Source organism: Protopterus annectens, chromosome 13.part0, assembly GCF_019279795.1.
Source record: "Protopterus annectens isolate FY-2018-M chromosome 13.part0, PAN1.0, whole genome shotgun sequence".
NCBI lineage: Eukaryota > Metazoa > Chordata > Ceratodontiformes > Protopteridae > Protopterus > Protopterus annectens.
The window spans coordinates 90,035,121-90,048,961 of NC_056747.1; the positions used below are offsets into that span (position 1 = coordinate 90,035,121).

Sequence of the window (13,841 nt, forward strand, 5' to 3'; positions counted from 1 at the left end):
CGCATGGCAGGACCTGTGAGCTAAGGCCTGTAGGAAGCCACATGGCAGGGCCTGAGAGCTGTAGCCAGCAGGAAGCTACACTATACAAAAGACATGCTTGTATTTGTGGTTTAATTATTAATTTACCTGAATATAACTCATTTCTAAACTGCGGTAGAGAAAGCAGTAGTGGCTGTTTTTTGTGAATAAGTAGTGGATTTTTATAACCATTTTACTCTTTGCTTCATTAAGGAAGAAGGAAAAAAATGGCATGAGTGTGGGGGGGGGGGGGGGGTACCGGGTCAGTGCATAGAATTTCCTCAGAGAGGTTTGAATATTACGTAGGAGGGCAAGGCTTCGAATTGTTGGAGATTTAGTATAATTTTATGTATCAGTGTGGTTGGCGAAACACAAACTTATTTAAAGCACATTCCTGTTTATATATATATATATATATATATATATATATATATATATATATATATATATATATATAGATATACTTGTCTAAATGAGTAAATGTTCCATTTAGCAGCTAATTCAAGCAAGGATATTAACCCATGGCAGTAAAGTTTTCTGCAAGAGCAGAAAGTATAGTGGACAATCTTAATAAAAAAAAAAAAAAGTACCCGACATAGGCTAACATGTAGGTTTTTGTGTTTTCACTGATAAGATGGATCCTCAAATGCAGACTATGTTGAGCATAAAAGGGAGAGCATGGTGGGAGGATCTGTTTCACCAGACAGTAGGGTCAGGGCAGGTGCCTTCAACCAGTTAATGTTCAACCTGCGGGTAACCTGCCCCTTGACCCTCAAGCAGGACCCAGCTCAGGATCCCAAATGTTAGTCGGAGGTAACGGGAAAGAGGACAGGAATGCTGGAAATGCTCGGAAGCATAAGGATAAGAAGAAACACTGCAAAAAGTACAAGAGGGAAGGTAAGAATATGCCTATTATTGATCAGAAGTGTTTGCAGTGGTTACAAAGCCAAGGTATATTAGGATGAGGAATTAATGTACTTTGAACCTTTGCCTGGCGAACACTACAAGGTAAATCAAATGAGTTCACAGCATCATGGTACTGTGAGGGACATGGTTGGGCTTGACAACAAGCAGACAGCAGAGGACTCTTAGCCAGCCATAACAGTGGGGGGCTCCATGGCTAGAGTTGGGTGTCCCCAAGCTAACAATGCACTTTTAGACCAAATGGGAGCCTTGTTAGCACAACTCAAAGGTAAACAGGATGATGAAAAATGAATGCGACAAGGGGACAATGGCCAGACTGTACTGGAAGGGGGGAGGGGAGACTCAGAGCTAGTTAAGTATTGTGGTGCAGTTACGTTAGACTTGCCACTAGGTTTTCATTTAAGTGAAAAAGTAAAACAGCAGATTGCAAGTGGGGAATATGTGGACATATTTTCATTGTTGAACAGGGAGGATGAAGAAAAGGAAAGAGATAAGGATGGCAGGGTTGAATATTCAGTAGCCAAGAAAAGGAGGTTACAAGTAAGAAGAACATGGGAAAACTGGGCGATTGGTTACTCTATTTATGCTCAAATTTTAGGTGATAGGTGTCCTACCAAAGCAAAAGACACGTGGACGCACTTTAATAGGGTAACCACGATGTGCTTTGCTCAAGGGGGCCACAGATGGTTGAGGTATGATGAGGACTACAGAAGGATGAGGCAGTCATACCCAGAGAGGTCTTGGGCATGGATGGATTTGGGGCTTTTGTGCTGGCTAGATACAAGTGGAGATGCAGCAAAAACAGATTGTGGTTTTCCGGTTAATCAAAGTGGGTATAACACTTATAAGTTTGGTTTAACAACAGACAACCAATGGAACAGAACAGACGGGGGTGCTGGGAAGTATTATCAGTACAACTTCGGACAGTGTCGGAATCAGCTTCAATGTAGATTTAGGCATCAATGCATGGCTTGTGGTAAGGTAAACCACCCAGCCAAGGCTTGTTTTCGTCTCTCAAGCCCCCAGAACAAAAGTTTTTATTCACCCCCCCCCCTTTAAAGGGTACGCAGTTCCATCTCCCAGCACTGGTAAAAGGGGATATTTTAAGGGAATGGCTCAAAGCGTATCCAGATAGAGAAGCAGCAGCATTGCTAGAAGAGGGGTTCACCAAGGGCTTCAGGATACCAGCAAAAGGTAGGAAGCAAGGGGGTTTGGTCAAGAACGTGAAGTCAGCAGAAGAGCATTTGGGCATAGTTAGAGCAAAGATAAATAAAGAATTGGAAGCGGGCAGACTGGCAGGCCCATTTCCATGCCCACCAAGAAGAGCATTTAAGGTTTCTCCTATTGGCGTAGTACCCAAAAAGAAGCCAGGTGAATTTCGGCTCATTCACCACTTATCCTATCCACAGGGGAATTCGGTAAATGATTACATAAATGGTATAGGGACATCAGTGCATTATACTTCTTTTGATGAAGCGGTTACGAAAGTCAAAGAGAAGGGAAGAGGGGCCCTTATGGCAAAAGCTGACAGAGTCCACTTTCAGACTTTTACCCATTGCTTCTAAAGACCAAGGGTGGTTAGGTTTGGTATTCAAAGGCCAATATTACATGGATAAATGCATGCCTATGGGTTGTTCAATAGCATGTGCCACTTTTGAGAAATTCAGTTCCTTCCTACACTGGTTAGTGGCTCAGCGGGTAGGGGAAGACAGGGTTGTTTATTACTTGGATGACTTTCTATTCACTGGGAAGGAAGACATAGGGGAATGTCAGCAAGCATTGGATACATTTCAACAGATTTGCAAGGAGTTAGGGGTGCCATTAGCAATGGATAAAACAGAGGGCCCGACGAGCAGATTGGCTTTCCTGGGTATAGAGATTGATAGCTTGAATGGTCAGTGCAGGCTTCCTATTGACAAGGTGCAAAAGTTACGGCTAATCTTAAGTCAAGTGCTAATGCAGAATAAGATAACCCTTAAACAGTTACAAGAATTAGTAGGGTTAATGAATTTTGCATGCAAAGTGATTCCCGTGGGGCGCTCATTTATGAGGTGCTTAGCTGCTAAGGGGTCAGGGTGCACAAAGCCACACCACCGGATTAGGATCACACAGGGTATGAAGGAGGATCTAGGTGTGTGGTGGATTTTTTTATCAGACTACAATGGGATAGCAATTTGGCAGGAGAGAGACAATCTACCTCCTGCTCAGTTGTTTACAGATGCAGCGGGGGAAATTGGCTTTGAGGGTTATTTTCAAGATCACTAGTTCAGCGTGGCCTGGCCGACTCAAGTGAAAAACAGGGTAGACATTTCAATCACAGAGATGGAATTCTTCCCAGTAGTGGTGGCATTGGAAATTTGGTAAGTACAAATGAAAGACAGAGTGGTTTGGTTGCGTTCTGACAACAATAGTGTAGTGCATATAGTCAATAATCAGCTGGGGGGAAAAGGGGTATTGGGCAGGATGATGAGATATTTTACATTTAAGTGCTTGACATTTAATGTGACAGTTAAAGCATAACCCATTCCAGGCATCGATAACTCATTGGTAGATTCCCTTTCTCATTTGCAGTGGGCCCGTTTCCGGTCGCTGGCCCCAAGGGGGAGTCCTTCTCTGACACCAGTGCCAGTTCAGTTATGGGCCTTATGGACAAACAAGAATGGTTGCTAATGTGTAATTCTCTCAGTGGAAGAACAAGGGTAAGATACAATAAATGTATACAGCAATTCTTGCAAACCAGAATAGCCAGAGGCTGGGAATCCATTTGGCCTATTCTACCTCACCAAATCAGATCTTACATCATGGTGATGAAAGAAAAAGGTTGGAGTCTGGGCAGAGCGAGAAGCACACTCTTGGGAAACAAACACCCAAGAGGCTTGATAAGGGGTACCACATAGGTCCAGCTGTATTAAGCAAGCTATGGCTTGCTGTTTCAGAGGTTTGTTTCTCTTCTTATGAGGTATCATTATTTAAAGCTGCCTTTTTGCTGGCCTTTTGTGGGGCGTTAAGATGGTCTGAAATTGTCCAACCGAGCAAGAAAAGCCAGGAGACAGTACTGCCTTTAGCGCACGTACACGTGCTGGGTGACGACACTTGGATTTATGTTGCGAAATCCGAAACTGATCAAGAAGGCAGAGGTCATTGGGTAAGAGTAGTTACCCCAGAGGGATTAGAATGGAATGTGACTAAAGTGACTGGAGTACTGGAGTTATAGGGGTATGTTAGGTGGTCCATTTTCTGCCATCACCAAAGTGAACCACTTACACATTATCAGGTGTGAGCAGTTTTAAAGCAGGCAGTTAAGTTGATTGGCTTGGACACAAGTAGGTATACATTGCATTCTTTTTGGATAGGTGAAGCCTCATATGCACATGCAATGGGGGCTTCACAGGCTGACATTATGAGGATGGGTAGGTGGAAATCCAATGCTTATAAAAGCTATGTAAGGTGTAAAGAACTTATTCATTGCATTTCAGCAGACACATCATCAGAACAGAAATACAGCTGGATAGTTGGCCATTCTTTTGTTCGGAGACTCCACCTCTGGGTGCAGAGGAGGCCGGGCTTATCCTTCCAAAGAGAACGAGCTTCAGGCAAAACAGTTTGGTATGGGGTGTCAGGAATGCGGTGGCACCAGTTAGTACAGTAATGCAACAAGCAGCGAGAAGTGGTAAACCTCCTGCAGCCATCGTGTTACACCTAGGGGGCAATGTGGTCAACAACCAATAAAAGATTTAATTAGTTCAATGGTACGAGAGATTAATTGCATACATGAATGCTGGCCACAAGCCATTATTTGTTGGTCAGAAGTGGTACAGAGAAAAAGATGGAAAGGGGTTAGGTCCATAAAAGCTGTGTTAAGAATGAGATGGAGAATTAATAATTCTATGGATAAGATTTTAAAGGCCATTAAGGGGTTGTACATTCCCCACCCTGGCATTCGGGTCTGGTGGCCGGACAGTTATGAGAAAGATGGGGTTCATTTATCGGAAAAAGGTTCACAGGTATTTTATAAGGAATTGCAGGAAGGTCTAGCTCCGAAGAGCATTCACCTAGAGTAGATTGAGTTGTGCTGGCTGAAGGGAGAAACATTCCTCCCTTCTGTGGCGGAAGGCAGAAAAGGTAAGGGAGGCCAAGGTAAGTGGAGAGGGGGAGGTCACAGGACTCTTCAGCCAGACCTTCTGCAGGCCAGACAGCCCCAAGGGATTGTTGCCAGGGGACTTATCAGCCTGGCAATGGCCCCTTGGCAGATTGTAAGGCGGCCCAGAAGAATTGTGAACTGTGAAAAAAGTTATGAAATGGGTATGATGCATAAAAAGGGCCAGATATCGACAGTGCTGTCTGTTGTCCTGTAGGTTTAGGGGAATGCTATGAAAGAAATAAATGCCCTTCCTGATATTCCTGCCTTGCGCACATCTCATAATATTTGGCTTCTATTAGAGAAAAGGTAATTGACAGTGATTGGCAATAAACACATTGCTGCGGCCATTTAATCCATCTGAAGTCTCTGTTATTATTATTTACCTTCCGATTACCTTGACTTGTTAAACATGGAATTTGAGGCATATGTTCACAAGGATGCTTTGGAATGACAATGTGCTGAGCTGGTTCTATATATATAGCTCAATACTAGATTTGAATCATTAATGGAAATATGAACACTGTGTTGAATTTACTGAGCTGGTTATGCATAGAGCTCAATGCTGGATTTTGTGTCTTTCGGCATTTCCCGGTTAGGGGTCGCCATAGCAGAACTCCAGTCCGCTAATGATTAGTTGATTTTTATGTGCCGAGTTACCAGCCCTGACACACAACCTTTAACGAAGGTACACCCATTCACGCATGTGCCCACGCAGAAGACGCTCTAGCAGAGAATCAAACCGGACAGCGTCTTACTGTGAGGCGACAACGCTACCGCAGCACCACCACCGCAGGTAGCTCAATGCTGGATATGGATCATTAAAGAAATTCTGAACAATGTGACAAATGCTTAAAGTAGCATGTAAGGTTATTCCGTAACCATCAATGGCAAGATATCTGTCAAGTAGGCTATGAATTTAGTTTTTGCAAAGACAGGTGGAGCTGTACCAATCTCAGACAAATAAATTTTCACTGTTTCTTGACCTATTTTAACACCTCAAAAAATTTGTAATTTTAGCCAATTTTCAACAGCATGGCTACCAATGGGGCTTGATGTAACATGATACTGTATCCTTCAAGCTTTTCTCTTTCCCATAATACATTGTATGGCTCACGCCAGACATAAGGAAGTTAACTAAATTCCTCAACCATTGACATATACTAGGATTTGGGAAGGTCACTTGTTATTTTCTTTTCCTTCTGTAAAAGGACAGCTTCTTTTCGGTCTCTAATCACCCTCATTTATGGTTGGCTCACAGCCTTGATTTACATTATACTTAGAAGTTATCCAGCTACAGCCAGAAAACTAACTAAACTACAGGTTCAGTGTTTTCTTTTGTAGTTCAAAAGGAATAGACCCCCTCCCCCACACTACTGCAGAGTTGTTAAAATGTCACTACACAGAGTCCCTAGCAGAATCATTTCCTCAGACTGCTGCCATGCTCTCCATTATCGTCTTGGTCTGATCCAGCGAAGCAGACATATGCAGTCATAAGCAATAGTCCATATACCCCGTTGTTAATGTACTTAAAGTCGGTACTTATGTATAGTACAGGGCCTTGGAGTAGTTCATGCTTTTAACGTTAATAAATAAGAATACGAAATAGAGAAACATATAGGTCGACAAAGAAAGTTGTTGACGCACCAGTCAACGACACAGACGAAGTAAATAAATTGCATTACATATTTGTGAAATATTCCTTTTCTTACGTTTCATGCAAAAACAGAACTATCAGCAAGTCACAATGCGAGCATTTGCTCGAAATCGGCGACTGTGACATATTGAGCAGCACATTAAAAAAACGGAGAAACTAAACAACGCGTTAGTTTTTCAGAAACAAAGCTACACAAAAATAAACAAAAGGTATTCCAAATTGTACAGCATAAACTGTTGACTACGCCATTTCTACACACACACATATTTTGATTCTATGAAATAACATCCCCCACCAACAAGACTACCGCCACTACCCAATATTGCGTCAGTGACGAACGCCTATTTTTTATGCGTACTGATGTAGGGGGAGGGAGCGGGCTTACAAGGGGTATAAATAAGGGACGCAGAAGCTTTGTTCCTATCAGCCGTGTTCAGATCACAGTTGCTTGAACAGTGTTCTCTGTCGTACATCCCTGTGTCTTACAGACCGGTAAGTAAAAATATAATGTTTAGTAATACATTGTTTTATTTGCCGTTTTTAATTGTATCCAGGAATAAACTGTATTCGTGTGAACTTAATAGTTCTATTGTTAGACTAGGTTTAACGAACTCGTGGCCTAGCCAGAGTACCATTGTCAAGTAGTAACTTTTATTGGAAATGTGTAGCAAGTACTTAAGTTTATTGAATATTTTTACGCGATTGTTTTTCTGTCTTTGCTCTTTTGGGTAAAAGGGGTCTTGGGCATGCGGTCAAAAAGGCGCCATCAAGCAACATGAGTCGGCCATTTTGAAACGTAGCTGAATCTTGGGGGGGTTGGTAAAGTGTTAATAATTCGATTCTTAAAAGGGTATGTAATAAGTTTCTAGATGGAACCCAGCATGTGGATCTTAAAAGTTGATGTCGATCGGTAGAAACGGTAAGTGTTGAGCCTACGCTAGATTTAGGCCAATCAGCCATTTTGCTTCATTATGAAAAAGGAAGTAAAAAACGTTCTTCGTAAATTTTGGTGATTTTAACGTATGTTTACCATGAAATTTTACCGTAAGGTATAATGTGGTTAGTGTTCCTCTATTATGCATGAAAATTTTAGATTTTCGATCGTAAGAGCTGGTGAAGATCGGGGAGTCATTTAGATGTTAACTGATGCTGTGTTCTCAAGAATTGAGTTTCTCCCCTCCGAGAAACTAACTTTTAACTTAAAAGCTTAGTCATTTCTCAAAGTGCAGGTGTTCTGTTAAACAAGCATAGGACCGCGATAGTCTGCTCGTCAGAAATCGCTTTTTCACAAGAAAAGCCATAATTGGTGGTTTATTTAATATATCTGATCTAACCGCCTGTACTCAGCAAGGTTTTCTGCGTTTTGGACACTTATTTTGTGATGAATGCTTTTTGGCGTGTTTGGAAGCGCATACAGGGGGAGGGGTAGGCCGATCACTTAAAGCACATGGCATTCAACTGTGTAGGTTCTAGAATGTTCTCCTCCGCATCTGTTGAAAAGGTGCCTGGTAACTTATTCTCTAACTGCTGGTTGCGTGTATAGAGACCTAGAGTAAAGGTAAGCTATGTAGTCGTTACTCTCCTGAGATGGTTTTTAGGTAAATTAATAATTGGGCGCGCGGGCTTTGTCACTAACTGGTGAGTGATGTTACAATAGTGAAACCAGTCCTGGTGCATAGCTGTACTGTAAGACTGGGGGCGTTCTTTTAGTAATTACCGAAGTCGTGATTAGTGGGGTTTAATTGGCGTTCGGCTTCAATTGTGAGCATTGGGTCGTCTTTAATTCGGGGGGCCCATTTTGTCGTTTTGCAGTCTACCGACATCTCGGATCTAATATGGGGTAGTTGTATGCGTGTTTTGCATCTGATTTGAAATTACGTTTATTTTGTTTAGTCTGTTCCATGAAACAAGATTGTTGCAAAAACACAATTTGCGTATGTGTACTATAAATAAGTATTGCGAATTGGTAAATTATCACCCATTTAGCGCAAAATATCTGGGCAAAGGCTCCACGTGATGATGCTTTTGAATTGCTCTAAACTTGCCCTAAAGGCTTTTACAAAATATACCTCAAATGTTTACCGTACTGACTGGGGCAGGAGCATTTTCAGCCAAGGCCCGTGGAGAAGGTCCAGTATATCAACATGTGTAGGTAACACGTGGGTAGTGTGCACAAGACAACAAAATTATGCAAAGAATATACAAGTCTTGTGTACTTAACGTGTTGTGAGCTGAACTCGCTAGCAAACGACGAAATTAGAGCAGTAAAGCAAAACTGAGGGAACAATCGTGATAGTTAAGCTTAGTTGTATGGAGAGCTTGCGTGGGAAGTGTTGGCAAGAGACCCGCTTAATGTTAAAACTTGCTCCATGTGGTAACGCAGTAGCTGGTGCTGAAGCGTAAATGAGGTTTGATTCTCTATGCACGCCCACCAGTGTCTGTCGTCACTTCATTACATGCACTGCTAACGGGCCAAGCCTTTGTCCATGGAAATCGGTGGCAAACCACCGTAAGCAAATACAAATACCGTTAACACCCGGACGAGCTTGAAGCAGTGACATTTAGAACTAGTCCTAATTTATTTTACTTGACCGGGATTGTAACTGAGCTGAAGAGCCCTTTTTCAGTGGGGGTCCGGGGAGAAGCCCAACAATTGCTTACCGTAACATTACTCTTGCGAAGGGGGTGAAGCTTTTGTAGTATAATTCCCCGTGCAATACAGTTTTTAGTATGAATGTCTGCGATTGTAGCTGGCTTTTTGATTGTGGCTGTTAAGATGTTTTGCTGTAAATGTGTAAAATTTCTAAGCGTGATCAAAAGTAGTGCGCTTTTGCTTCCATTTTATTTGGAATAATTTCTGGCTCTGCATGGTGACTGCAAGCACTGTAGACTATTCCAAATGCTAGGCTTTGTTTATGGTCCTGAGAAGGATGACTAGGTCAGACATATGTAGAACTTGTTCAATTTTGAGTGTGTGATTTTTACTTTTCAGCATAAGCATGGATCGTAATGCAGGAAAACTTTTTGTTGGTGGATTGCCTTTCCAGACTACTGAACAGAGTTTAGAAGACGTGTTCTGCAGATATGGACAAATTACTGAAGGTAAACTGCATACTTTGCAGTACTATATAAATTGGCATTACTTTTGGTTTAATCAGTTCATTTTCTCAATACAGAGTGAACTTGGTATATAAGTAGCATGGGGTGTCTTTCAGTATGTAGCTGTAGTGAAATCCCTTGACTCAGTTGCTTGTTCCCCAAAGAGGAACACAACAACACTGTCGCTTTTTTGTAGATTTGAGCACTGGCATATATTCCTTACTTGCAAGACTACTGCTTAGTTTGAGCATAGGTTTAAAAATGCATGCTGCTTCAGTGTGCCTGACTTTCAGCTTTGTCTCAGTTAACTTGCTAACCTCTTTTCTAACATGCTGTTAAAGAAACCACGTCTGATTGTCTAGCCACCAGAATTGGCTAAATTTTCACCCTGAGCTACACACAGCAGTGTTTAATGGACTCTTGATACTGCCCTTCTTTGCCCTTCCACCCAAAGATTTTTCTCCACCGGTGATTATTCTCCTGGATCTTAGTGGTCCAGCTTTTGTGCAATTGAAGCTTGTTGCTTGCTACAAGCAGTCATACTTGTAAGTCATTTGACAGCAGTGTTCCTCAATTGCTCTAAGTTCTGAAGCAGAAACATGTAAAAGGTGACAAATGCCTTGGTGACTTGAGCTGCCACACTGCGTTTTAGCACATAGCATTTTGCCAGGGTAAAATTGAACTGCTAGTTGCAAATAGAATAACCATTTGCAAACACTAAGCATTTAAATATTTTTTCAGTTTACAAGCAGAGAATGTCTCAATACAGCAACAAGCCTGCACTCTACTTTCCACACCCTGACAGTTGGGTTGAATATTCATGTTGAGTAAATGCTTGGGATTGTAGTAGTGCTTGCTGTTTAACATTGGGGGGGGGGGGGGGAATGCAGTGAAGCATTTGTATTCTGACAATTCTACAAGTCTACTGGGTTATTTGGGGGGGGGGGGGGTTAGTCTCTAATGTATAGGCTATCCTGCAGTGTGGAGCTGGATGTATTCTAGAGATTTTAATTTAGCACAAACGTGTGGTGCATGGAATGGTCTTAATTTTTTTTTCTGTTCCAGTCATCGTGGTTAAGGACAGAGAGACACAGAAATCAAGAGGCTTTGGATTTGTGACTTTTGAAAACCCAGATGATGCAAACGATGCCAGAGAGGCTATGGATGGACAGGTAGAATATTTAACTACTTTAACATGTGCTTTGTGGGATGTTCTAAATGGCTAAACTTGTATGTGTACATAGCTGCCTCTGAAATTGTGGATGTTTTGCTTGGAGTCTGCACTATATTTTTTGTATCTGCTCCTTACCATTGGGGGTAGCAGCTGGCAGTTTGTGGTTCAGTGTCTGCTTCTGAACAGTCAACATGGTCTTCTGCAAGTCCCCCTATTCAAGTGCTTGAATTTCTTGGCAGGTTCAGTTCACAGCCCCAGTAAAAGCTTGCAGTTATACATTTTTAATCTGGTTGGCTATTTGAAAATCCTTAACTTTCGTCCAGTTAGTTATTGCAAGCACTGTAGCTTAGTATTTTGCAGACTCAGGACAAGTCTCAAGACAACCCATCCAAATTATTTGCTGATTTTATATACTAGTTACCTTTTGGGTGTTGTGGGTACTTCTGGGGTGGAGGTAATTGGATGTTCAGGGCCAATGGATCCTTGGTAGATGGTAAGGCTAAAGTGGTAGCTTTATCTCTACTTTAGTGGCTTATGGTTGTTTTTTGGTAGGCTTGCATGCCAGATGGATTAGCACACTGCACCAAACCAAAGTTTGGTTTCAGTAATGTATACCATGAAGGGAGCTGATTACCAAAGGTGGCACAGTTTAGGATTAATGCAATGACTCAGTGGTACACAGGCTACCTTGGTATGCAAGTTAGAAGGCTGCATGTGGGAGGATGCTGAATTCCTGATTTACCTCCTGCGGTTGGGATAACTTTTTCATCTGTTCAGACTCTAGATGGTCGCCAGATCCGTGTGGACAAGGCAGGTCAGTCTCGGGGTGGCTCCAGAGGTGGCCAATCTGGAGGTGGCCGTGGATACAGTCGTGGAAGAGGTAAGGGCAACCATTCTGCAGCCATTACTTCTAAGCAGTCTTGATACATCTGTCATACAAGCCAGAGTTAAGTTCAATTGTGAATGCATTCCTCCACTCTTGAATTTCTGTGTAGATGAGCTGTAATTTGGTCTTGTGTGGTGTATTATCTGCTGTGATATGGCAAAGATCATGCTTAAAGATTTAATCTAACAACGCATTTTCAACATTGCAGCATAGTGGAAAGTATTGCGATTTTGTGCTAGCTTAATTCAGCCTACCCTGATTTAGTGCTAGTAAGATGTTGCAGATTCTAATAGATTCACTTTTTTCTTTAAAGGTGGATATGGTGGCCGTGGAGGTTACAGCAGTGGTGGCTATGGTGGTTATGGCAGTGGTTCCAGCTATGGCAGCAGGTAATAGTAAGTATACAGTACTGAAGTGATTTTTTTTAACTTTCATTTAGACATTTGTTGACTTTCCTTTTATGTTACAGGAATCAGGGAAGTTATGGATCTGGAGGCAGCTATAGAAGCTATGATTAGAGGTAAGTTTACAATGTGTTTATAGTAAATGTGCTCCAACTTCTGTTCACTGGATATTGCTAGGCAGTGCATATGTAGCTCCTGATCTGAGGTTTATTGCTGGAATGGCAGTTGGCAATCAGGCAAACTTGCCCATGCAGTTTTTATCCTCTCTAAACTTATCTAGGATCTGTATTGGAGATGAGTCCATTAAACACGATTGGGGAATCTGATCTAGATGGAGCATGCTGTTTACAGATGTGCTTTGGACAAAAATGCTACAGGTACATTGGTTGTGGGCTAGAGTAGCATGCTGCCTAGGTGTTATCCATCACTAGTATAACAGCCTCAGTGTTGCAATGATTTTGGTTTAAGTACCCTGTACACTGGACAGCCCAAATGTAGATGTGGGGATTTGCTGATTAAGTCCCTCCTAGCTCTAGCATGAAGGGGTACTTCTTGCAATGCCCTACAGCAGTGAAACTTGTGAATCTGGATTTCAAGTGGGGAAAGGGGGTTTGCTAATTAGATGAAGTTTAACTAATTTTCTCTGGTTTTGCTTTTAGCTGTGTGCCAAGCCCTGGTTCAAGAACATCTTCCATGTAAGTCATGGAGCTGCACTGAATCGCTCTGTAGTCCCTACTGCAGTGTTCTGGATAATCAACATTTTTTGTCCCCAAAGCCCTTCTCAGTTGTCAACAAGTGTGGAAGACTTGAACTTTTTTCAAGTTCTTTTAAGCGTTTTGTGATTCACAGGGATTTTGTTCTGAAGTACTAAAGCATACTACAAATACTTTTAAAAAAAAAACAAAAAAAAAACCAACTGTTCAAGCAACTGATGGTCTAAGGCTGAACAAGCTGGGTGGTCTAACATTCGGTTCTTGTATACATTTCTTTAAGAGTGGCTTAGCTTGGTTTTTCATGCTTTGGTACTCTTGAAGGGGTGATCCTATGATTCATGAGTATGAACAGCTATTTAAAATGTATATAGTAAACACTCAGCAGAATTTCCTTAGTGTTCATTTTGTTACTCGAGTTTGTCTCTAGAATTGTATCATTTGGCATAAAAAGCCTAATAAAGATTCATTTGAATGGAATTTTGTCCTTGTCTGTTGCCTTGCAAAGTTTCTTCTTGCTGTACTTGTAGATTTGTAGCCTGAATTGGTTTCCTTTGGTATGGATACCTAGCACTGAATGTTTGCTGTCATGTGGGGGTGTAGCATTTACTGGGTAGTTTCTGGCAGAGTGCTTTGAAATTTGTTGCATTTGAATGTCATGAAACTAAGGTTCACTAAAGTATGGCGAGGCTTTGCACATTATTTTCAGTTGTAGGTCTTCAGCAGATTTTACAAGTCTCTGTATAAAAGTTTAACCACACAAGCAGCAAGACAGCACTTTATATGGGTTGAAAGCTGTCAAGGAGGGTGCACTTATGCTCATGTGGCATA

At 41.8% G+C, this 13,841-nt stretch overlaps 1 protein-coding gene across 2 annotated transcripts; it reads left to right on the forward strand.

Moving 5' to 3' along the window:
- The first annotated feature begins 7,090 nt into the window (after nucleotides 1-7,090).
- LOC122817604 (cold-inducible RNA-binding protein B-like) lies at nucleotides 7,091-13,490 on the forward strand. 2 transcript variants are annotated; one of them, XM_044090643.1, is made up of 7 exons: nucleotides 7,091-7,229; nucleotides 9,730-9,839; nucleotides 10,902-11,008; nucleotides 11,788-11,890; nucleotides 12,210-12,285; nucleotides 12,366-12,416; nucleotides 12,960-13,490. In XM_044090643.1, exons 2-6 carry the CDS (start codon nucleotides 9,737-9,739, stop codon nucleotides 12,412-12,414), a joined length of 438 nt encoding a protein of 145 aa, XP_043946578.1. In that variant the 5' UTR covers nucleotides 7,091-7,229; nucleotides 9,730-9,736; the 3' UTR covers nucleotides 12,415-12,416; nucleotides 12,960-13,490. The 2 variants fall into 2 exon arrangements, 1 of the variants encoding a protein (XP_043946578.1); XR_006367304.1 differs by having other exon boundaries at nucleotides 12,210-12,291.
- Nucleotides 13,491-13,841: the final 351 nt, after the last annotated feature.

Excerpts from the sequence above, each read along its gene's own strand:
- LOC122817604 (XM_044090643.1), top strand. The coding sequence starts at position 9,737 with ATGGATCGTAATGCAGGAAAACTTTTTGTTGGTGGATTGCCTTTCCAG. Across the intron at positions 9,840-10,901 it reads ATATGGACAAATTACTGAAG|TCATCGTGGTTAAGGACAGA; the intron begins GTAAACTGCATA and ends TTTCTGTTCCAG. Across the intron at positions 12,286-12,365 it reads GGTTCCAGCTATGGCAGCAG|GAATCAGGGAAGTTATGGAT; the intron begins GTAATAGTAAGT and ends TTTATGTTACAG.